Source organism: Epinephelus fuscoguttatus, linkage group LG1 (assembly GCF_011397635.1).
Source record: "Epinephelus fuscoguttatus linkage group LG1, E.fuscoguttatus.final_Chr_v1".
Classification (NCBI taxonomy): domain Eukaryota; kingdom Metazoa; phylum Chordata; class Actinopteri; order Perciformes; family Serranidae; genus Epinephelus; species Epinephelus fuscoguttatus.
The window spans coordinates 217,501-243,664 of NC_064752.1; the positions used below are offsets into that span (position 1 = coordinate 217,501).

At 41.1% G+C, this 26,164-nt stretch overlaps 1 protein-coding gene across 5 annotated transcripts in view; it reads right to left on the reverse strand.

Moving 5' to 3' along the window:
* LOC125894594 (dedicator of cytokinesis protein 3-like) overlaps positions 1-26,164 on the reverse strand; it is a 307,437-nt gene that overhangs the window by 126,815 nt on the left and 154,458 nt on the right. For all 5 annotated transcript variants that reach the window (XM_049586145.1, XM_049586135.1, XM_049586126.1 and 2 more), the window contains exons 4-5: positions 22,192-22,247; positions 2,343-2,439 (exon numbers count right to left, since the gene is read on the reverse strand). In XM_049586145.1, coding sequence (XP_049442102.1) covers positions 2,343-2,439; positions 22,192-22,247 — 153 coding nt within the window. The remainder of the gene's footprint in view (positions 1-2,342; positions 2,440-22,191; positions 22,248-26,164) is intronic.

The following is a 26,164-nucleotide window of genomic DNA, read 5'->3' on the forward strand; positions in this document are numbered from 1 at the left end:
AGCAATGTGCACATGTTGGCCAGGGAGGAAAGATGGTTTGAAAGAGGAGTAAAATAAGCGTCAAGCAGGACCATCGTTAAACAGAGGGGGTGGCTTACGACACTACTTATCCCCCACCTACAATGCAGTCTTGAGATCCCTCCCCAGACGACTTCACGCCCATTCACACCTGGTCCCACCTGACCCTAACGACTCACATGGTGGCCAGGTGGGTCAACGACTCACATTGTGACCTTAACAACTCTGAAACTAAGAGCTCACGTGACCCCTACGACTCTGCAAGGGTTCCCACCACAGAGTTTATAGCCTGCAACTTCGTACCAGTCATTTAGAACTGAAGAAGCTTCTTGGATGAGAGGCGAAACGTCAAGAAAAGCAAGCAAGTCCAGTTGCCTACAATATAGCACTTACGATAAGCATGTAATGTATATTGTGAATGTAAATGAATTCAACCCTCCGTCCGTAAGGAAACTAAACTTTCTCAACTTTTTCGTTTTGACGGTCAGCAGGTTTAAATAAACCAAACAAAGGGAAAAGGAAACAGAAAGGTAAAGAGGAGAAGGTTCAAGCTGTTGCAAAAACCTTGAAAACAAAACCTAGACACAAAGAGAGGAAGACACAACCTGCGGCACATCTTCAGCTCTTCACTACTGTGTCTGAAACGTCTTTTGACACTCGATTAAACTGCAAAACACACAGAACCTCACACAAGCACACACACACACACACACAGCTTGGAGGAGGATAGCACAAAGTGAAACTCAGACAGACTTAATGGCATCGTTCCATGTGTAGAGTGAGGACGTAACACTGCGGGCTTCTCAACAGAAATACAAGAAGTGCTTCAAGCTAACGGGGGACACTTTACATATCTGAGGAGAAAGCTGAAAGCAAAGGATTCAGTGTTTCCTTCCTATTCTATGAAATGTTGCAATGCAGCTGTCTCTCCGTTGAAATGTTAGCGTGTCAGCTGCAGGTGAGTGAAAACACCACATGCCACAGTGAGTGACATAATGTGGACATAAAGTGGACTTTCAAAACTGCTGTCACTGCAAACATGACTAAACCAGCTGGATTATAACAAGACAATCCCCAGAGTAAATGTTTGCATTTTATATCTCTGCAAACCACAGATACATTACGTAACGTTTGCATGTTATTATGTAGCTGATACGCTGAAACTTTACATTTCAACAGCACTGTAGTTAATGTGTGATTAGCTTTAGACACAAAAACCACTTGGTTATGGTGAGGAAAAGATCATATTTAGGCTTAAACTACAGTTACCACCTTGTGGACGTACGCCTCTGCAAACCAGTCAAGTTGCACTTAACAGTTTACATCTATGTTTGTGAAAACATGGATGCTTCACACACATCTTGCACCCAGCAGCAGATCGATACAATCAGCACAGTTTCAAGGTGGACACCCAGGTGTCACGGATTCAGTATCTGATCAAATGTCTCCCCTTCTGTTTCTGAAATATGACGCTGAGTAATGGCCAGAAAAGGGTTTCTGCAGAACATTATGATGTCACAGTGAAGTTGACCTTTGACCCTTCGGATATAAAATGTTCTCACTTCATAATTTTATGCAATGAGACATTTGTGTGAAATTTCTTCTTAATTAGTGTATGAATTCCTGAATTGTGGCCGAAACATGTTTTGTAAGGTCATAGTGACCTTTGACCTTCGACCTCCATATTCTAATGATTTAATTCTTGAGTCCAATTTGACATTTGTGTCAAATTTGAGAAAACTTCCTGAGGGCCTTGTTGAGATACTGTATTCACATGAATGAGATTGATTCAAGGTCACACTGACCTTGACCTTTGACCACCAAAATGTAATCAGTTCATTGTTAAGTGAACGTTTTGCCAAATTTGAAGAAATTCCCTCACGGTGCTCTTGAGATATTGCATTCACAAGAATGACAGAGACAAGTCCACAGTGACCTTGACCTTTGACCTATGACCTCCAAAATCTAGTCAGATTATATATGGGTCCAAGTGGACGTTTGTGCCAAATTTAATGAAATTCCCTCGAGGCTTTCTTGAGACATGGTGTTCACAGATGGACAGGCATTACATCATTACAAATAATGAGGTTTCTCATGCTGAAAATCAAACTCCATCCTTTATGATAAAATTCATAATAACACTAGTCTTGTGCAGGTTATTCTTTTGAAGATTAATGAAATTAAACAGCTTCAGCGTGTCTGGTTGACTCAGTCTGTTGAGCTTGGCTCTTCTGCCTTAATGCACGATGCAGCAAAGCACAGCGAACAAAACAAACTGCAGTGACACACGACACACTTACAGAAAAATATAACATGCTGCTTACCACATAGAGCTGTTTCCACAGTAAGGCCCATTCCTGCAGTGTTGACGTCACCTCAGTAACTATGGGGTCTTCAAGAGGCACCACAGTCTCATGTGGCCTGTGCAGAGATAAAACAGAAACACACACACGATTTATTCACAGCCACTGAGGTGAATCATTATTTACAAACAGGATTTTAATATGCACGAATACAAGACAATTAAAGACAGAAACATAACTGCATCTAACAGTACGTACTGAACAAAACAGAGAGAAACACCCGATTGAGTTTTGTGGCTGAAGACCTCGCTCTGCTGTGCTGTATTACAGTTGGAGCCCGAACATATGCTGTGTAAGTAAAGGATCTGAATACTTGGTGCACCATAGTCATATTTAGTTTTGCTGCCTGATTAGTGTGCACTCACCCACCACCATATTTCTGACCTAGAAAATAGACAGTGTGTTTCCTTTATCTAATTTTGTGTTGAATATCTACAATATTAGAAAAAGAAAAGCATCAAAATGTTAATACAAACTCAGCACCTATGGCCTCCTGAGAGCTGGACTTTTGTTTGGTTCGCATTTTTGATTTATCCTAGCTATTTGGGATTAGTAGGACCTGATATGTATAAAAAAACTAAACATTGTCAGCGATAATAAAGTCCCTACATCCTCAAACGAGACGATAATAAAGTCTCAATGTCCTTCAGCGAGCTGCTGATAAATTTCTTATGTCTCCAAATGAGTACTTTCTAATTAACAGCATCTTAACCTTGTCACCATTGGTGAAATCTGTTGGCTTATCAAACTACGAATGTTATGAATCACAAATAAACAAGTTTCGACCATCAAATGTGATCAGGTTTTGGACCTTGTCCACTTTTGTGTCCGGATCAGCTGCAGACTGACTTAGCAGAGATGGCTGCCATCTTGTTTTTACATGGATTAGTGTATTGTGGTCTTACTGCCACTAGATGGCACAAAATAGTGTCCATGAACAAGGACAACAGGTCTGAGTGAAGCAGAATGTAATAAGGTCCAGTAAACCCAAAATGTGATGTCCTCATGAGGACACAGGGTCTCAGATAGAGACAACAAACCTGATAAGACTTCTTCCACAGGGAGCTCGTTACGTGCCAAAGTGAGCAAACTGGCAAACTGCTGCAGCACTTGAAAACAAAGACCTCACTTCACCTCACTGATTTGAGAAATAATTGTGCGCTCCCTCTCTCGTTCCTCTCCTCCCTCCCTTACACATCATTTTGAACATCGTTGTTCACTAAAATTGAAAGCTGAGTCACTGTCTCAGCCCTGGAGTCAGGAATATTAGAGTACCTCTCTTCTCCTCCCTCCCCGACTCTCCCTTTTTACTCTGCCTCTCATGTATTCTCTCCTTTCTCTGGTTTTCCCTCTCTCTGTCTCATAACTGATTAATTAATAAAAGCAGTGTGCTAGATTAGCTGATCTCCCAGTGGAGCCGTGGCTGGCGGCCGCCTGGTGATTTCACCCACATTAGTTACACTTGTATCTCAGGCACTTCTCCTCCTCTTCTCCTCTGTTCTACTTTTCACTCAGTCTAAACGCTCCCTCCTTTTTCCCTCCTTCCTCCTGTTTCCCTTTTACTTCTCTGCCTCACATTGTTCCTCCTCAGGTTTTCTCTTTGTTCTGGCACATTTCCGTCATTCCTCCCAGTTTCTGCTCTGCTCTTCTTCTCCCTCACTCATGTTACATTTCTTTCTTTCCTCCCTCCTCCCATCTACTCTTTTAAGACCTTTCCCCTTCTTCTCTCTTTTCCTCCACCTCTTTCTTCTGGGGCTGCACGATTATGGCCAGAATAATAATCACAATTATTTTCAATATTGAGATCACAGTTATTTCTTATGATATTCATTGTTTCTAGGGACAAAATATTTTCACTGCAATTTCACATTTCATTAAACAGAGCACACTTTCATGTTGTGCTACATTCTTACTATTGTACTAATGTTTCCATTAAAGTAAGACCTAAAATAGGGTTCTTCTTCATCTGAATTCAGTGAAAGTTTTTTGTTTTTTTCATCTTACATAGGTCATGCTACTGTGGCGTGCTGCAGTGTCGCAGTGGATGTCTGAGTTACGCTGGACAAGGACGGGATTAATGGTAACAGTGGGTGCGGTTACATGATGGCTTCTCATTCAGAATGAAATAAATCTGAATGCAATCATTGGGAATTAAAGTTTTTCCAGGTAGTTTTCATGGGAAATATTCATTCCCAATGAGGGTTTACATGGAGATCAGTTTAATCGCCTTTTAATCGCCTGTATTCGGGTCCACACAAGGTTTGGGGCAGGGAAGGTTTCTGATTGGATAGGGGGCGGGGCGGATGTTACGTGTTTACGTTTATTGGACGAAAACACTGTAGTCCTCACTCCGGATGCTTGACAAGATGCTTGACGACGCCGTTCTTAGTGCCTTTTTCAGGCTTGTTTTGCTTATATTCTTGAAGCAGCAGTACAACAACAACAACCTTGTTCTGCTAATGCTTCGTCTGTTGAGGAGGAGAAGGGAGGCAGAAGGTCGAAGAAGGGAGATAGATGACCACGACCACCGTTGCAGCGAGAGTTGCAACAACTGTCGTTGACACACCATTGGAGCACTAATGAACCAATGACATCACTGGCCTTGTGAAGACCTTCTCAGAGGTTAAATACCTGGGTGCTTACACACCAGTTTGTCAGACTAGTTCCAGCCTAGTCAGACAAGCATGAACTGATGAAGCCTCTTGGATAAGAGGTGAAATGTCTTCAAAGACTAAACTAAGTCCAGTTGTGTTCGATTCAATTGCCTTGAGATACTTTGTCAAATCAGTGTTATCTCAGTGATCATAAAACTGTAAGACAAATAGGCAGACAAACATGTACAGTTCGACTGTTTATTATAAAATAACAGACTTAAATTAAAATGTTCTTTTCTTCTTTTCTTTTTTTTTGGTGTTATCTGAAGACTTAGTGACACTTGAACACGTCCACCAATAACATGACATCAGTCAGCCTATTGCTCTCTTTCTTTCTCTCCCCTTGTTGCAAATCCAACAACCACCAACTTTCACCCAGGAGGCTGGTGTTTGGCTCCCATATCATTATAAAGCTACGCCCGTTCCTTCTTCCTAAATCCAAACACGTGCTTTTGTTGTTGAAGGAAAAAAACTTTAATTTGTGGTGTTGTACCAACGTCCTGCATTTATTCTGAAAGAAACTGTATGCAAACTGTACATTTTCTGTGAAAACAGAAGTGTATTTTGAAAATAGGCAATGCATGTAACAGGCTGAAGTTGACACGGCATCCCAGAACGCAACAACCAACACACCCAGGGTACCTTGGACGTCATATGTGGACATGGAAAGTCCATGACCAAACGTCGATATGTGACGAGGTCAGAGTGAGAATGTGTTCCACTACTCGGTCAATACTCAGCTTTGCTACTGAACACCAATTTGACTCAGAAAGTAGTGACGTTACAGCCACGCTGCTGAGAAATGTAGTGAAGTTAGTAACGTTGCTACTTGTAGTGACACTACTGCCCAACACTGGTTGAAGTTATTCGTCTCGGTCTTCATGTTTTCATCGTACTGCAGATTGTGGTGTTTTTCAGGTGTTTAACAATTTAAGCCCAGTTCACACTACACGATTTTCACCGTGATTTTGATGTCGCAGAGGATCTTGAGAGCCACCTTGGGTCGGAGGTGAGTCGGCAGATAGTCTGCCATGACGAGTCCTCATGTGTGAACAAGCCTACGAGCAAGTCGCCCCCTCGTCTGTGACTGGGACTGGATATCTGGCATGCTGGAAAAAACTGGAGAAGTGTGACACGACTGACAAAGAGCATCAGCCAATGAGAGGCGGGATACGTCCCACGTCAGCACGCAGGAGGACGGAAGAAATGTGAAGAGGACAAGCCGCAGGGTTGCCAGGTCTGCTTATTAGCCACGACTTTGGGCTTGTTTCTAAATGTCACCTTCCTCTATATATATCCGTCTGATAAGTTATTTAAACACATGATAGTCGCTTCTTTTGGGCTTGTTTCCATAGCCCTGGTTGCTTGTTTCTCTCCCAAGATCTGGCAACACTGACAAGCCGGCAAGCAACAACAACAATGGTGGTGTCCACAGGATCACGGGGAGCGCGTTGTGTTTGGACCCAGGCCCTGGAGGCAGATCTGATTCAACACTGGGAAGAGTATCCATGCCTTTACCATGTGTCGTCCCCAAGTTTGGTGACGTCACCACGCTATCTGGGGCTCTGTCGGCGAGGGCTCGGTGGAGAAATCTTGTGGTGTGCACACACAGGTCGTAACGCAGTTGGCAAGACTCCCGCTGAGAGAAACACACGTCGCCAGGTATGAACACTCAAAAGATTACGATAGTCTCCACGACGCACAATCAGGGTGATTGAATGATTTTCATTGTTAGCCCGTCTGCATTTGCAATATTCAGGAAAGTTTTTCACAGGCCGCTGCTGCAGGGTTCACACACAGCCGCGTGACAGCTCCTCAAAGGTGGAGACTGCTGTTAGTTAAGGAAATGTTTGATTTGAATATACAGCAGAGTCTTCTATGAGCAACGATATTGCAGTTGATCATTTAATCGTGGGAAGCCAGAATCATGATCGTGATTAACATTTGATTAACTGTGCAGCCCTCCTCTCTTCTCCTTTCTTCCTTCTCAGTCCTCATCTACGCCTCCTTCCCCTCTCTGCACTCTTCTCCCACTCAGCTTCAGCCTTCTTCGTCTTTCAACTTGCATGACCTTTCTCTCATCTAGTCTTTATTCTTCTTAAGTGCAAATGTGTGTCCATATTTACTGCAAGTCTCTTCTCTCTCATCTTTCTGTCTCTGCTCCAAGCTGACATTTCTGTCCTCCATCAGTCTGAAGCGTCTTTTGCACCATCCTAATATTTCAATCTCCTCCACCCCAACTTTCTCTTCTGCAGTGGTTTCATTATGCTAACTTATGCTTCCTCGCATCCTCTCTCCTCTTGTGACCCGGAAATTGTTCCCCCTTTTCTTTGGAGGAGGCTCATGGAGGAGCTTAGAGCGAGGAAGCACTGGTGTATCCTATGCGTCTCTGCATCTCTCTGACATCATCGCTGGAGGAGATGAGACGTGAGGAAGGGAAGCGAGGAGACATGCTAACATAATGAAAAGCATCCCTTATGTATGTCTCTCTTTAATTCTCTATGTAAATATTTTCTTCTGAAACTCTCTGTATTTCTGTTTGAGAAGAGAAGAGATTTTTGGGGACTTCTTTTGTCTTTGCTTGGTTCACTTAATAATTAAAGCCCGCAGCTGTGCTTCAAACTTTAAAGGCATTTATTATTTGGTCTATTGGCTTCTCTAACTGACTGTGTTTCATCATAAATCCAACTGTGGGATTTGATCTTTTATTATTTTGTGTACATAACAGACAGAACTTTCCCCGGATTTACCACTCTGACATATTCTTTGAAATACTGACTCCAAAGACCTGTCATTTAGTTCCAATACAGGGCCATAAGGTTTACTGAAGCAATTTGTTTGAGGCTTTTAATCCATTTATCAGCTTTCATACCTTGAATGACATGGTGACTTCTTACTCTCTCTGCCAATTGTTCCTAAACTACTGATGAGACGATTCACGCATCAATCTTTCATTTGAACATTAAAGTGAATGAGCTGAACTGATTCACCAACATAACTGAATCTGAATCTCGTATCAGTCGCTGTCTGCGGCTGGACTGTGCTCATTAGACGTCTCAGCATGATAACAAAAAGAGTTCATACGTTTGCTCTCGTTAGAGAAAAGAGAGCATCAAAGACGGAGGCGCTGAATCTGATGTTCGAAGAAATACGACTGTTATCTGCTTTTGTTGGCTACGACTTCAGAGCCAGCTGGCTGGTGCCTGCCCTGAGTTTAATCAATCAAATACCTCAAAATATGTCACGACTTTTAAACCTTCCTCGTTCATTCACAGTTGGCCTCACATGAACCCCAACACTCACTACAAGATTCATTCACTGACATAAAGGTATATTATGCAGGATTCTCCTTAAAAACAATGACTTGACTCAGACAGAAGTAATTCCTCTCAATCATCTCTCAGTGTATGATGATGTATTAATCTACAGACACTTTGCCCTCTGCCTGTAATTTCTTATTTTCTTCTTATTCTGCTGTGCTCTGGATATTCCTGGGCACAGCACAAACATGAGCTTGGGACTTTATAAAAGTAAGAAGTAAGAAGCCCGCATCCAAGAGGAGGATACAGAAATCGTGGACACAGCGCTGAAAAAACCCCCTGCAAATATAGCGAGGAGATACATTAAGCAGATGAAGCTGCAGTTGGCTTCACTTTCACTGGTTATACTGTTTAGAAACAGTAGCCAATAATTCCTGCATAGTACCCTTCAAGAGAAATGTAACTCCAAATGATAAGTGGCAAAACTGGATATTTGTTCATTGATTCATTTTCCGCTTATCCTGTTAGGGTTTGGGCTGGAGCCTATCCCAGCTGACACTGGGTGAGAGGCAGGGTTCACCCTGGACAGGTCACCAAACTATCACAGGACTGACACATAGAGACAGACAACCATTCACACTCACATTCACACCTACGGACAATTTAGAGTCACCAATTAACCTGCATGTCTTTGGACTGTGGGAGGAAGCTGGAGCACCTGGAGGAAACTATGCAATTTGCGTACAGAAGAGACAGTTTCTGTTTTAATGTCTTAACAGTTTTGTCCCTCAGTGGATCTTATGGAGTTAAGCTTTGGGAATTCTAAGGAACAAATGAGCAAAGCTGAAACCTACTGACTGACATCCCTGTAATGCATCTCTTGTGTTGAACCAGCAGATCAGGAGAGGATCATGAGAAAAAAGAGAACAAGCAACAAATAAAGTTTAGAAGAGGCAGGATGGACTGATAGGAGAATGAGAGAGGAAAAAATAGCCTAAATAAGAAAACTGTATCCTCATGCCTGGAGCAGAACATATGATCTGCAGTATTGAAGAAATTAACATTATAATATAAATAATGAGATTGTGTTTCAAATCTGTGGAAAAGCTGAACATGAAGAACTATTATCCCATCACATAGAAGGGGTGGACTAAATGTGTACATGCCTGTAGATGAGACGCATGTTTCAGTTACACCTTTTGGATCTCACTCTCAGAAACACTCTACACACACACACACACACACACACACACACACGCTGACATTAACCTGAGGGTCAAACGCAAGACAGCAGCCAGTTGACCTCGATGTTCTTAATGAAAGCTGTGTCACAATACTGCACCGTGTTAACGAACACACACGTTTACACATTGTGCTTCTATAATTATCTGCTCCTTCAGAGGGGTTCCAAGAGGTTCTTCTGTTCCTCTTTCACATATTAACGTGTTTTCATGTCAGTGTGTCAGGAAGATTTAAAAAAAAAAAAAAAAAAAAAAATCTAAACAAATATCAATTACCCATCCTCAATAATTAGGACGAATCATGTCCAATGTCAAATAAATGTACTTATGTATGTATGTATGATTTATAAAACCATTTCCCTCAGTGGAAACAAAGCTTTGATTTACTTTAATTTCACAGATAAGAAACAATAAATTGTGAAGACAATAAAGCCTCCACTAAAATAGCATTTTAAGTCTTGCGTGTGATTTATCCTGGCTTCATATGAGCAGAGCTGTTTAGTGTAAGACAGTTGTTTTGTCAGTGAACCTGGTGAGTTGTAATTGAGCCAAATTTTGTGACGTTACCTTTGTTAAATGTTGCTGTTGTCCCTGGCTTCATATGAGTAGAGGAAAAGATTAATAGCTGCTAGGCTAATTTATACAATGTAAAATGCCATAGGCTTGGGCTAAAAATGTTAGCATGTTGTATTTGTGGGGAAAATGTGTCTGTGTCTGTTTGTCTGTGAATGCTGCGAGTTACAGTGAAGCGTTTTGTACAGGTCAGACATGGACTGAGCTGACAGGAGACACACTTTTGAAATTCTGTTTGTGTTGGATGTACCAATGCACTAAAAAAGTCATGACGCTGTTTAAAACAAGCACAAAAACATAATTAAATGATCTGCAAATTCTTTTCGACATATATTGGAGTAAATGAGCATTCAACACATCAGAGGCGAAATTTAAACATTAAATATATTTCATTTTACCATATTTAACGGAACCTCGGTCAAGGACAATTGTGGAATTATTGCATTTTGTTTTTATTTGTTTTTATTTTTTATTTTTTTGGAATCAGGGTTGTAATACACTGGAATTGGGTTCCAGTCGAGGCTGTGTAGGATTCTTTCCAAACGTTTCCAAAAACATTTAACTCCAGAGTAGTTTATTGTTAAGTCCAAAATTCAAAAGTTATTAAAACAAGATGGATGTAATGTTTATAATGAGGACTAGCAGCTTTACAGGAGCTCACAGACAACGATAATCGATGTGTTACAGTGATGGCTGACAATATTAAAACAACTACAATTTGGTTTTTTGCACAAATATATGAATTCAAGCACTTTTAATAATCAAATTTCTATTTGTGTTCAAATGTTCAAAAGATCAAAGGATGTGAGACTGCTAAGTACCCCAGGAGATCACATAATTTCAGTCACACACTCGTGTCACGTACTGAGTCTATAAAGTGCAACACACACCGCCACCGGCGCAGGGCTGTGGCCGTCAAATGCCGCCTTCCAACACACACTGGCAGCGGCACGCAGCGGCACCGTTGATGTGTATTTCCCAGATGGAAAAGAAAATACATCAGATGGGTGCTGACCTCCAGAAAATCCGTGAGAAACAACAGGGTCTCTTTCTGACGCTGGCAGACGCACACACAGCGATTACCAGCAAAGATGCTGCTCTCCAGCAGAGCGAGGAAGCCTGGCAGGAAAAATATGAGGCTCTGAGTGAGAAACTCACAACGGACATGGAAGAAAAAAACAAGAAATGGGAGACACAGGAGAATGAATTCACCATCAAGGTCTCTCTGATGGAAGAGCAAATCCATCAGAGAGACGTTGAGATCCTCCGTCTCACTGAGGACAACAACTGTCTCGTTGAAAAACTCGCAGAGACAACGCAAGAGCGGACCTGTAGAGCTACTGAACTCCAGAGCCAGACAGCATGGCAGGATAAGAACACCGCTCTGGAGAACATCACAATGCACCTCGCTGAGAAACAGCAGAGCTGGGAAAGAGAGGTGGCACAGCTGATCGCCGACAAGGCAGAACTGGAGGACCTCTGCTTGTTTATTCACAGTAAGAGGAAACGCTTCTTGCTGTTTCCAAGGAGGTCTTCTGACGACAGAGAGACCCAGCTGCAACAACTGAAAACCAAAATGCAGCAGAAGGCAGCAAAAGCAAGAGAAGCTGAGAAGATGGAGGAAGAAATGGAGGCTGCTGATTGTTCAGCTCAGGCTGGGCAACAATTGCCTCCCAGAGATGTCTGTGTCTCAGTCATCCAGGTCATGATACTCATAAGTGCTATATCGTAGGCAAAGGGACACAGGCAAATCCATTTGCCTACGATATAGCACTGACGGCTTCTGTAGATTATTACATCTACTCACGGGTTTTCTCCTGGTGCTCAGGTTTTCCCGTCAATTCCAATCACATTTGATTATACCATCATTGGTCACAATAAAATAACATCAAATAGGAGTTCAGTGTTTCTGTGTCTTTGAATGAAAACAAACAGCATAAATACAGTGTTATGACATTATGGAAGGTAAAAAGTGTAAGAACTGGTATCTGTTGAAGTTATGGTTTAAACACCTCTGAAACTGATCAATGAAACTGATCAATGAAACTGATCGGTGTTTCAGAGGAGGTTTCATTCCCCTTGTGTTTTATTGTGCAGCACTTTGTAACTGTGTTTGGAAAGGTGCAATATCAATAGAGTTTATTATTACTATATTTATAAGAAAAATGATGACTTTAAAAACGGACCTTCATCTAACTATAAGAGGCCGTACACATGCTGCGTCTTTAACTACCTGGAAAACACAAAGTCGGGTGCTGGGCGCTAGTCTTGTTCCTTTTCTGAGCCAGCTTTCAAGAATGCGGTGGCAGCTTGCGTCTGTGGTTGCTAAGCAACCTCAACAAGCACCATATCATGGTCAATAGTTTTCTGTCAATGACCTTTTTTCCACAAGGAAAACAAGACGATGACTCAGGCAGAAACACTTTCACTAGTCAAATGTAAAACCTACTTTTGATGCTACATAGATCTTTAAATCTGTAATTTATGGTCAAAATCAAACTTTTACAGGTGAAATGTGATTTATTCAGACTTTGCCAAAGAACACACACCTGTACAATCCAGACAAGCAGCAGGTATTTCACAACCCAGTGGGCTCTTTGTGTTTATTTAACTGGTTTATTACCAGTTAAAGTTCAACTTGACAAATTTGCTGAGTCACACACCTCTAAAACACTAGTCAACGGTGGAGGTTTCTGTGAAGTGCTGTAAAGTGTAGTTGATTCAAAACACACATTAAACACACATCAAACACACATTAAACACACAATAAACACACATTGAACACACATTAAACACACATCAAACACACATTAAACACACATCAAACACACATTAAACACACAATAAATACACATTAAACACACATCAAACACACGTCAAAAACACATCAAACACACATTAAACACACAATAAACACACATTAAACACACAATAAACACACATTAAACACACATTAAACACACATCAAACACACGTCAAAAACACATTAAACACACATCAAACACACATTAAACACACATCAAACACAATAAACACACAATAAACACACATAAAACACATGTCAAAAACACATTAAACACACATTAAACACACGTCAAACACACGTCAAAAACACATTAAACACACATCAAACAGACATCAAACACACATTAAACACACATCAAACACACATTAAACACACAATAAATACACATTAAACACACATCAAACACACGTCAAAAACACATCAAACACACATTAAACACACAATAAACACACATTAAACACACAATAAACACACGTCAAAAACACATTAAACACATCAAACACACATTAAACACACATCAAACACAATAAACACACAATAAACACACATTAAACAGACATAAAACACATGTCAAAAACACATTAAACACACATTAAACACACGTCAAAAACACATTAAACACACATCAAACACACATCAAACAGACATCAAACACACATTAAACACACATTAAACACACATATCAAACACACATTAAACACACATCAAGCACACATCAAACACACTTTAAACACACATCAAACACACATTAAACACAAACACACATCAAACACACATTAAACACACATTAAACACATCAAACACACATTAAACACACATCAAACACACATCAAACACACATTAAACACACATCAAACACACATTAAACACACATTAAACACATATTAAACACACATCAAACACACATTAAACACACATCAAACACACATTAAACACATATTAAACACACATCAAACACACATTAAACACACATCAAACACAATAAACACACAATAAACACACATTAAACAGACATAAAACACACGTCAAAAACACATTAAACACACATTAAACACACGTCAAACACACGTCAAAAACACATTAAACACACATCAAACACACATCAAACAGACATCAAACACACATTAAACACACATCACACATTAAACACACATCAAACACATTAAACACACATCAAACACATATCAAACACACTTTAAACACACATTAAACACACATCAAACACACATCAAACACACTTTAAACACACATCAAACACATATCAAACACACTTTAAACACACATCAAACACACATTAAACACAAACACACATTAAACACACATCAAACACACGTCAAAAACACATTAAACACACATCAAACCCACATTAAACACACATCAAACACACATCACACATTAAACACATATCAAACACACATTAAACACACATCAAACACACATTAAACACACATATCAAACACACATTAAACACACATCAAGCACACATCAAACACACTTTAAACACACATCAAACACACATTAAACACAAACACACATCAAACACACATTAAACACACATCAAACACACATTAAACACACATTAAACACACATCAAACACACATTAAACACACATCAAACACACATTAAACACACATTAAACACACATCAAACACACATTAAACACATATTAAACACACATCAAACACACATTAAACACAAACACACATTAAACACACATCAAACACACATTAAACACATATTAAACACACATCAAACACACATTAAACACACACTTTGCCAGTGTATAACGAAGCCTGCTGCTGTACACCTGCATGCAAATCGGGCCCCAGAGGTCTAAAGTAAAACTGATCCCAGGTGATGGAGCTCACTGAAGCTTCTAATCTCCCCTCAGGTAGATAACACCAGACTTACAGGAAGACGTTTGTTTAGGGAGCCTGAGATTCTGTGGTGTGTGTATCTGAGTGTAGACATGAATCAGATTTTCTCTTCTCTTACCTACATGTGTTTGTTTTTGAAAATGTTTTTAATATAGTACATGTGTTTGTGCAGCACGTAACTGCATCTTGTCTCAGTCTGTGTGTGTCTGATACTGTCTGCATGAATGCAGTGTGTGTGTGTGTGTGTGTGTTTACAAGTTTATTTGTCTCTCGGGTGTGATCCTGTGATGAGGAGAGGGTGCTGTTTTCTGATATTTATAAATGTCAGCTCTGAGAGTGTGTTTATCCTGCAGAGAAGCAGACAGCTGGCAAAGTGTTCTTCGCAACTTCCTGACAACTTGACGCAGCGTCGAAACTGGAGACTGCTGCACATCAATGTTCTTTCTGTATTCACTCAGTGGTGCCGACTGGGACGACTCACTATTCAGACTCCATAAAATGCATTTTGCTACATGCTGCACGTATAAATATAGATATCTATAACTCAATGTGATGACTTCAACAAATGTAGATAACTGGCAGCTTCTTTGTCACAGAAGAATATTGTGACTGCAAGTCTTCCCACAATATTTAAGGACCAATAAGCCTGAAGGAAAGATTGCTTACAGTATAATACAACTGGAAATGTGCAGATTGAAAAGAGTGTGTGCTCGTGAGCTAATGCTTCTCCTGTTTAACAAGGGGCCCACTGCTGCCTGAGAGGGTCAGTGCAGGGAGACAGAGGAACAGGTGATTTTAGTCAAATAGCAGGTGAAACCTGGTCTCACTCCGAAGTTGTTGAAAACCGCCACTTGGTCAGTGACTTTTGACGTCAGACACAAATGAAAAAAGCCATCTTTCCATCATTTCACATCGGCATGATGAGTAGCTGGTCGCTGTTATTGTGTTGGTGACGGGGTAACAGGGTGGAACAACAACGACAGTTAAGGGGGCGGAAGTGTGAGTAAGGCAGAAAGTGGATGGGTTCAACAACCACGGACTTTCACCTGGGAGGCCTGCACCAAACCCTGTTCTTTTGTGTTTTGTGTTGTACTGACGTAGTGCTTTTATTTTGAAAGAGACTGTATGCAAACTGTACATTTCCTGTGAAAACAGTATTACGAAAACAGCCAATGCATTTAACAGGCTGAAGTTGACACAGAGTCCCAGAACATCAACAACCAACACACCCAGGGTACCTTGGATGTCATATGTGGACGTGGAAAGTCCATGACCAAACGTCGACGTGTGACGAGGTCACAGTGAGAACGTGTTGCATTAAATGACAACCGTGGCCAGTGAGCTGTAGCACTGTGATATACATCCAATACTTCGGTGCAGATCCTAACAGCTAACCAGAAATCAAAAAAATGAAAAAAGGCTCGCAACTCGTCTATAAAATGCTCCCAATTTATTCAGTGACAACGTTTCGATCAGCAATAGATCTTTGTCAAGTCAAATTTGTTTGACGAACAGTAAATACCAATTTATATACACACCTCTGGGCGCTATGCACCCTCTAGTGGTCGGGAGTGTACCCAACTTCCATTTACAGATGATTTTAACAGTTTTAAAAAACCATAATACAATTAATACAAGTTAAAAACAAAACAATCAACACAGCATAAATAGCTGACAATATCTGCAGAGAATAGTAGTAAAGGATCAAGTATCTGCAGTAAATAAAGTCTCAATCATACTAGGGTGAAGAAACATGACTGGTGAAACCACAAGTGGATAAATATTAATACGAGGGAATATAGAGTATTAGAATATCATATACCCCAGCCTTGGATGAAACTAGACTCCCTTAGTATCAGTATAAACCAGAAAAGGATGATTCTACAATATGAAACAAATATCGTAGCACAATAAACTCGTCAGTGCAACAGATACAAATAAAAAGTATAAAGTATATATAGACAAAGAAACAGTAATGATATTCTATCTCTGGCCCGTTCCCTCTTCCCTCATAAATGGGGTCTGATATCAAACTCTTTGTTCAGACCAGTAGGTGCCATAGTACTGAGATAGTGAATCCACCACAGTTCACATATCAGTAGGAGGTTATCCAGATCACCTCCACGTCTTGGTGTGGAGACTTGTTCAATGTACTTCAGTGAGGATACATTGTGATGTGCATCTCTGAAGTGTACGGCTACTGGACTTTTTTCATCCCCATTTCTAATAGTGGACCTGTGTTCTGATATCTGTGTTTTCAGTGCCCGTTTTGTTTCTCCCACGTATACTTTTCCACACGGGCACTTTAACATGTAGATTACGTTGGCAGTGGTGCATGAGATTTGTCCTCTTATACTGATCCTTCTTCCTGTGAGTGCATGGTAAGAGAAAGAACATTCCACAGACATTCCTGGACGATCTGCCCGATGGAAATAGACACTGTGGTGCATGTGCCCAATGCCACCTCACAACAAAATGTTCTTTCTTTAAGAGCATTTTATAAACGGGTTGCGAGCCTTTTTTCATTTTTTTCATTTATCCGTCACAATTTTCAAGTTAAAGTGCAGGAGTATATAATAAGTGTTGTAGTATGCATTGATCTGTCACTGCTTGGCCGTTTACACACATTAGACTAAAGCCTCTAAACTAATGTGGCATGGTAATTTTTCACCTTTGCTTGAGTTCCACTTCCTCTCTGCTACACTGATGGCGGCCGCACTGTGTAGCCTTGTCTTTATAGTTAGAGTTAGAGAACAAAGCAGTGAAGTATGCACACACACTCTATTCAGACCCACATGGTCAGTAGTCCATAACTGTATTTGTCATCATGTACCAGCCGCCCAGATTCAGTGATATACACTCCAGCTCTCCACTCCAAACGCTCTCTTTTGTTGCCCTGGAGGTCTACTTGAAACAGCAAAGGATTCACTAATTCCAATTAATTTACTCTCTCCATGCCTTTAATTAAAAAACTCTTATGCAAATCGAGACACGCTCTGTAACTCTGATTAATCTTGAGTGTCAAAAAAAGAAGGAAAAAAAAAGCTTTTCCAATCATTATGTAAATGTATTAAAATATGTGCTCTTGAACTTGGAAGGGAATCAGAAACGAGGAGGTTCATACCTTATTTAGAGAGAATGGGTCTCAAAACAACTGATCCCAACAGAAAACCAGATTTCATCAAATTAGCCCTTAAATGGCTTCAGCTAGGACGGGAAGAAAAAAGCTCCCAGCACTGTGGAAATAAAGTACACTCAACTGTGGCATCATCTTAGACTGACGAGACTTAAGCTTGTATTATCTTAGACAATCACGTCAGTGCTGCCATGACATAAAGACGCTACATACCCTACTGCTGTTTAAAAATTACACTAAAGTCCTGAGTATGATGCTCACACAGTGTACACTACTGCTCCGTCTACATGAAGCACTTTAAGATCTTTTTCACAGCTTGACATCAGCAGTTCACACTGGAGAGAAATGATGTTGTGTTTGAAATCTGCAAGGGGAAATGGATTTGGATTCTTTGAGTTTCTAAGGCAAGGCCATCAGGCTGAAGGGCCTCATTCATCTTGGAATTCAAATAATAACTGTGTGTGGAAGACACTGTCAAAATAAACACATAATGCACTTATTTTTCCTCGAAGCAATGAGCAGCTTTAACCGTTCTATCTGCGGTAATTCGTGAAATATGACGCTGTAACATGTCACCAGGTTTGGTTAAAGGGTATTCAGCCTTATAAAATGTTCTTAACTGAGACTGTATTTCTGGATATGATGTGACGCCCCCAGTAGAGCACGGCTCAGGCCACATTTTCCTGACCGAACCCGACCCGACTCTGAGACAGTTATAACCGAGCCCGGCCTGAACCCACCAGCCTGATTTTTACGTCCGAACCTGACACAAAGCAGTTTGTTACCTGACATAGTTATTGTTATCATGGTAACAGCTTGTCTGTTTACCTTGATCACACATGAACAGTGAGTAAATGACAAATTCCAGCATGTCAAGTGAGCCGAACCCGAGCAGAGTTTCTGATCCGAACCTGGCCCGAGCTGTTGGGTTCCGATGGGTGCCGTCAGGTCCCATCGCAAAATTTGTAATTTGTAATAGTAAATATCTGTCTGAGCAAGAGAAATTACTCATGCAGTTGTCCAATTAGGCAAGTGAAAAATAAATGTTATGTTATCTAAAAAATTGACTGTATAGTCTATCACTGAGGTGGAGCTTTTCCAGTTGAGCTTCATGTGCGGATCTGTCTCACTACCAAGTGTTAGACAGAACTGATGGGAAAAATCTGACATGCTGGACAATAAAGAACTGAATTCTGGTGGTAACAGTGTCGTATAAGACCTAACATCACCAACATTAAATATCTCTGAAATACCACATGCAAGAGACAATTACTTTTTTTAACCAAGGAGTTAACGCTAACTGACATGTGCCATCCCAACATGGGCTCTGGCGTATTCGTATCCCTTTCAGAAGCTTTGTAATCCAGCCATGAACTGTGGTGTTTTTGGAAACTTTGTAAAATCAATCCATAATGTTAAATCCAACACCAAATGTCTTCTGTGATTATTTACCCATTTTTCCGTGTTAAAAACAGTTATACAACAGTTAGTTCTGGCCCTGAAATCTGATTGGTCGAGAGACAGTAAAACCGTGATGACATTGGAGTACAACATCACGGTTATTTCACTGTGTATGTATCACTCCACCTCACAGCTGATTGCAATCAACAATCAAATCAAAACTGACGGTTAGTGTCAGTTAGGTCAGCAGTTGCATTGTAGGCTAATTAATTCATCCACTGTCAAACAGCCAAAAATATGGATTTATTTCCTAAAATAAGTTTTGAATTGAACTATGAATGGTCATCAGAGGAAGATGAGGGAGAGGAGAAGCTGAATCCATCTGAGCACACATCCAGGTTTGTCAGTGTTTCATCAGCGGAGCTCAATGACTTGGAGAAAAGCAACATACTGTTAGATCAGAAGGCAGAGTCGGCTGTGCCTGTGAAGCCACAGTCCACCGTGCAGTCACCAGAGACTTATTTCACCGGCTGCACAATTAATGGAAACGTGCTGATAAATGTGTATAAAGAGTAAGTGCCTGGCGCACCACGTCTGCGTTACATAGCAACGGTGACAGCGGAGTCCTGAGGGAACTATCTTTGTTGGCGGAAGACAAAAAAAATGCTTAAATTATCTATTTTGTCCTCATTTTTCAACATTTCTTAATCAGCCTTGCCTGCAGCCTCGTGCCTATGACCGAATCACAGCCGTGATGATATACGAGTATAACATCACTCCCTCTCGTGTGACATTGCTTAATTATTGTTGTTGTTAGCTCCACTAGCCGTCCATGATGCCTTCGTCAAACCAATCAGTGGCTGTGTCTGTCTGTAGCAGGTGATCAGTGTGCAAGTGGCTGAAATTTACTGTGTTGTTGCATGTGGATGTAAAGTAACCTATAGATCAACATGCCTAACCTGTCAACAATATTCTTGGCAGTTAAATGATTAATTATTGACGTCCTTGGTCCCAACAACCATGTCCTTCAGTTTTCAAAGGAATCTGAAAGCAGTTTATTAGTGTTGTTTGCAGCAGCAGTGTGAAGCAGCTCAGACTTGTACTGTTTTTATACCCCTCACATTGTGCTTGGTTTAATGTCGACTCCCTCTTTCACCCATCAGCTCTCTTACATGGTGCACCTTTGGCTACTCATGCTCAATGTTTGGATAAGTGACAAGAGATTAAGGAAAAATTAGGGTCATTGCTTTGTTACCATGATGTGCAACATTTCTTTTGGTCCCCAAAAGGCAAAAATATGACATTGGTGGAAATGCAGGTGTTAGATAAATTTACACTGTGAACATTAGGCGTTTCTGGAACAGAGGAACCTTTTCATAGCTCTAAGAACCCCTGTTTCGTTGTTTTCACACTGCATGAACAATCGGAGTCCTTAGAGCGCCGTTTTGAGGGACTTTTTTAGCTCCTATTTCAGTAGTAGGAGTAGGAGTGACATAGGTGTACACTAGCTGGCTAAACACAGACAATACAGCACTAGCAATCACCATTTCCAAAAATCACTTCAGCCGTGTAAACAACAGAAGAACACGAAACACAAACAACTGCTCATAAAGAAGAAATGGAAGAGAGGTTGGACAAATGGCCAGACAGTGAAGTCCAGGCTTTACTGAGCTTATATATGATGGTGGAAATACCTGATCTTGACCTGTCAAAGCGAAAGTGACGTTGCTAACCACCAGCTGGCTGATAGTATGTCACTTTGGTGTTCCTATTAGCAGCATGAATGCAAACAGAAGAAAGCCCTTGAAGGTTTTTAGTAGACTCACAAGTCAGTCTTTAGATGCTTTGCTTAACTAAAGACTGATGTCTTTCTCCCTGATTTTGTGTTTAGATGGGCGGATACAATTTCAGAGTTTAAAAAAAACTCCCTACGTTGCAGAACCAATAGTAAATCCACAGGGCGGTCCTTTGGTGGCTCGCTGAACTCTTGTGCTCGTAAACATAGTCCAACTGTGTTAAAAGTTTAAACAAAGTCGCTGTAAGTCCTTCATTTCCACAATCTTGTGGACTGAGCACATGTTTGATAAAACAGAGTTAAATCTCTCGGCATCCATTTTCAAGCTCTCTGTGTGTTTGTTTCCTTGTGGACGAGAAAAGGGGGAGCGCACATTTCCGGGAGGGCGTGTCCTTCTAAAAAATGCAAGAGGCGTTGATTTGTTGCCGGCCGTTTTCTCCAGTGTGTTAAACACACTTTAGAAAGGAGTGTCCGCAGACTATCAGAAGGCAGAGATCTCTGATTGTCTGGTAGTGAGACTAGGTTTTTAGAGCTCTGGGGAGCTCCTCAGTGAGCAGTTCCTCTTATGGCGTTCCCAGAACTACAGCAGCCCCAGAGGTTATGTAGAGGGATTGTGCTTGGTGTAGTCTGATGCATAGTTCAGACACACAGATTTAGCCCTGATCTTCCGCTCATTTGCTCATCTAGTGTGCTGAATATCTGGATCTGTCTGGGACTTTGTTAGCAAGCTACAGCCAACGAGAGTGTAAGATACGGGAGAAGATAGAAGGCTGACTGTTGCACTGATGTCTCTGTAGATTTTTAGCCTAAAAATGTACTCTTGGTTAAGCAACGCCCCAAACACAGGTTGTGGTTTGACCAGCGCACCACATGACATACTCATCTGGGTATAAGATCCTGGTGAAAGATCTTGTGGCGTGTGACCTCCTGTCGCCGCTGAGTCATGTTGTGTGAGAACCACAATGACCCCAAGACACAGCAGGTTGTGTAGTGTGAACAGTGCAGCGATCTGACGTCTTAGAAAGTCGTGTGGTGTGCACTTGGCTTTAGAGGTTGGTAAACTTACCCTCTGTTGGTGACGATGGCTTTCTTCAAGTGAATGTAGCCGGCTGGGAAAACTCCCTGGAGAGACAGAGACAGAATAAAACATTAACACCAGGATCAAACCATCCTCTCTATAGCTGCTTTACTAATGAGGATACACTGTGTGCAGCCGTATGCATTTCATTGAAATGAGGCACCCAGCAAACTTTCAGGAGCCCATTGAGTGCCAGTACCTCACCTTTAGAAACAAAAACTCTTTTTCTCAGTTTCTCTTTCAATTTCCACTTCCCATAATGCATTGCATGTTAGAAACAGTGTGACCAATCAACTCTTCTTATAACTCTTCTTTTCTTGTGAAGCTAGTACAACTCTGACCCACAAAAGTGGCCGAAAATGGATGGAGGGATTCTCAGCCACAACTTCCATAACTAAACTTCCATAACTTTACTTTTTGCCACACACTAGAGTGCTAAAGGACGAGTCAGCAGATCACAAAAATCATTATGAATCACCCTCCGGAGACATGAATGTGTACAATTTAATGGCAATCCATCTTGTATTGATCAAGATATTTCCATCTGGATGAACGAAGTGTACTGAAAAACCTCCTGACCCTGTCATCTCCAGAGCTATGCTGCTCGAGTGTCTGGAAGAGTTAGTAAAGCTTATTATATGAATATTTAATTCATTAAATTCTTCCAGAAAGTACCCTCCACTACTCCTGAACCTGTAACACAGGCAGGCAGAACAAGTTGAATACATGTAGAGTGAAGACTACCTGCCCTGTACAGCTCTGCAACAAAAGATGCAAAGTGTCTCAGAGGTGCACTGTTGAATAATTCAGTCACTGTGAAGGTTACAACAAAAGCTGATGGCATGTCAGCCAGGTGGCTTCATGCGTGTCACTTTGACTTAATATAAACTCCCACATTACGGCTACAGTAGGAAAACGCCTTCTCCTTTTGGTCTTTTCTGTTGTTAAGTTTCTAAAATGTTCTACGAAAAAAGGGATTTAAAGTGACAATGTAAACTCTGTAGACTATGACAAACTGCTCTGTGGGCAGCAGCAGTAGTTAGCACTGTTGCCCCACAGCAAGAGGGTTCTGGGTTTGAACCCACTGTTCAGCCTGGGCGCTTCTATGTGGAGTATTTATGTTCTTTCCGTGTCCGCATGGATTTTTCTCCAGGTCCTCTGGCTTCCTTCCACAGTCCAACGACATGCAGGTTAACTTGACTGATGACTCTAAATTACCAGTGTGGATTTGAGCTTGAATGTTGTCTTTCTCTATGTGTCGGTCATGGTGACCTGTCCAGGGTTCAACCCCACCCCAGTCACCAGAAAGTGCCATTGTGTATTTCGGCAAACCACGGATTACGTTTGCAAGTTCCTGTTATGTCACAGATACGTTGACATTTTACATTTCAGCAATGCTGTGGATAGAAATAAGGCACAAAAGCCACTTGGTTAGGAAACATCATGTTTTGGCTCAGAATACCCTGTTTGGGAGACAATTCTGACAGGAAACGCAGCAAATTATGATTATCGCCTTGCAGTTATTTGTGCTCATGCACCAGTTTAAGTTTCTCTTACAATTTACATTCATGTCAGTGAAAACATGTACTTCACACACATCTTCCCCCGACAGCACAGACGATCTATACAATCGGCACAGTTTCACGGTGGACTCCCAAGAAAAGTGTCACCAATTCAGTATCTGACCAAACGTCTCCCCTTCTGTTCCTGAGATATGACGTTAAATAATGGACACAAAATTACGTTTACAAACATTATGATGTCACAGTGAAGCTGACCTTTGACCTTTTGGATATAAAATGTCATCACTTCATCATTTTATCCTGTATCCTATAATTTGATTTTTGTAATTTTGGCATATGAACTCTTGGGATATGACTTAAACATGTTTGTGAAGTCACAGTGACCTTTGAGTTTTCATCACTAAATTCTGATCAGATCATCCTTCCATCCAACCAGATGTCTGTGCCAAATTTGAAAAAAATTCCCTCGAGGTGATCCGTCACATAAAGTGTTCACAAGAATGCAATGGATGAAGTCACAGTGACCTTAACCTTTGACCTTTGACCTTTGACCACCAAAAGGTAATCAGTTCACCCTTGACTCAAAGTGAACGTTGTGCAAAATGTGACTAAATTCTCTTGAACTCATTTTGCGATATCAGGTTCATGAGAATCAGACAGATGCAAGGTCACAGTGACCTTGAACTTTGACCTTTGACCCCCAAATTCTAATCAGCTTATTGTTGAATCCAAGTGGATGTTTGTGGACAATTGAAGAAATACCCTCACAGCATTCTTGAGACATTATGTTCATAAGAATGGGATGGATGGATGTACGGACATACGGGCAGATGGACAGAAGGACAACCCAAAAGCATAATGCCTCCGGCCTCGGCTATCATGGAACATGCAATGCCAGCATTTTCTTCTGCCGACTGGGCCGGTACCCTCCCTCTGCAATCCTGAATAGGATAAGCGGCTCCAGATGATGGATGGATGGATTGATGGATGGAAACTGTTCTGTTAAAGTAAAACTCTTCACTTCCATCTTGATTTATCGGGTCAATGGAGTGAGCATGGCATGGCACCAGTTAGCTATAGTGTTGCAAAAGATTTAGTACACTGAGTACAAATGTATCGATTACATCTTAACCATAAAACACTCTCATTTGTTTTATGTTTAATGTAAACTTGTTTCATTATGTTTAATTTACAGTTTAATGCCACCTTACTTTATGTGCACCAGTGTGCAGAGCCTGGACTGTGCTCCTGTGGCAGCATTCATCTGGATGTCTTCAACATTTCCCCTCTCAGGTACATCATTCCTCCATTTATTTAACATTTTACATAGTGTTGGTTTTACAGTGATGCTGGTGCTCATTAACTTGCTCAGTTATGCTACTTTCAAATTACTTTATTTTCCCTCTAATGTTGCAAAACAACAGATGTGAGGCACTGTTTTCACTGCAGGTCTCTGACAAGACAATCAGTGCCTCTGCAGCATGTGTAGCTGCCTGTTGTGTCACTGACACCCTGAAGTAAGAGTCACTTTCCACGGTGCAGGATATCTCTATCTGCAAAGAAACTTTTTGCTCCACTTTATCTTTGCACACTGTAAAAGCTACACACAGTATTCCTCCTCACATGTGGAGGAAATTAGGTATTTTGTGCAATAAAATCTTTGTATCTCAAGTGACTCAGAAATATTTTATGGAAATTGTGAGGGTAGGAAAAGAAAAAAGATTGTTGAATTAACAAAGTGAAGCTGGTGCTGCAGCAGTCTACTGAGGGAACCTTCACACTGAAGGGATTTCATTCATATTCTACTACATGTTTCAGTGAGGAGAAGAAGAGCAGACACAGAGAGGAGGGAATCTATTTTAAGACTTGACGTTAGTGTGTCCAGATAGTGTTTGACTGTTTATTCATGTATGGAAACATCCTTGTGTAAACTACTGTATGAGTGAGTGTGAGTCTGTGGTGTGTGTGTGTGTGTGTGTGTGTGTAGATGAATGTCCTGTCTGTACTCTAAAAGCTCGGCCTGCGGCAGTTAGGAAAGAAAGCCACCCTGTGCCATCATGCATAATAACCCTGCTGTCTTTTTAGACCTCTCCTGTCGACAGAGATGTTTTCTGCTGCGCCTGTCAAAAGACCTTTTAGGGTCAAACATCACATAATAAAACACAGGGGAGCACCTTCCTCTGTTATTCAAGTGTGAATGTATTTTTAGAAGAGACAAAGAGGGCGGAGAGAGGGAGAGAGACCCATAAAGACAGGAAGAAAATGAGCACAATAGTGCTAAGGAGAAATAGAGTAACTGTGGTTAGCCATGCATTTGACAGGAGTGGTTCAGAGGTGGCGGCCAGGCCTCCAGGGAGCTCGCTCAATTACCTGTTTGCCCAGAACTATAAACACACAGTGTGGAAAATGTCCTCTTCACACTCATACTCATACTGGCC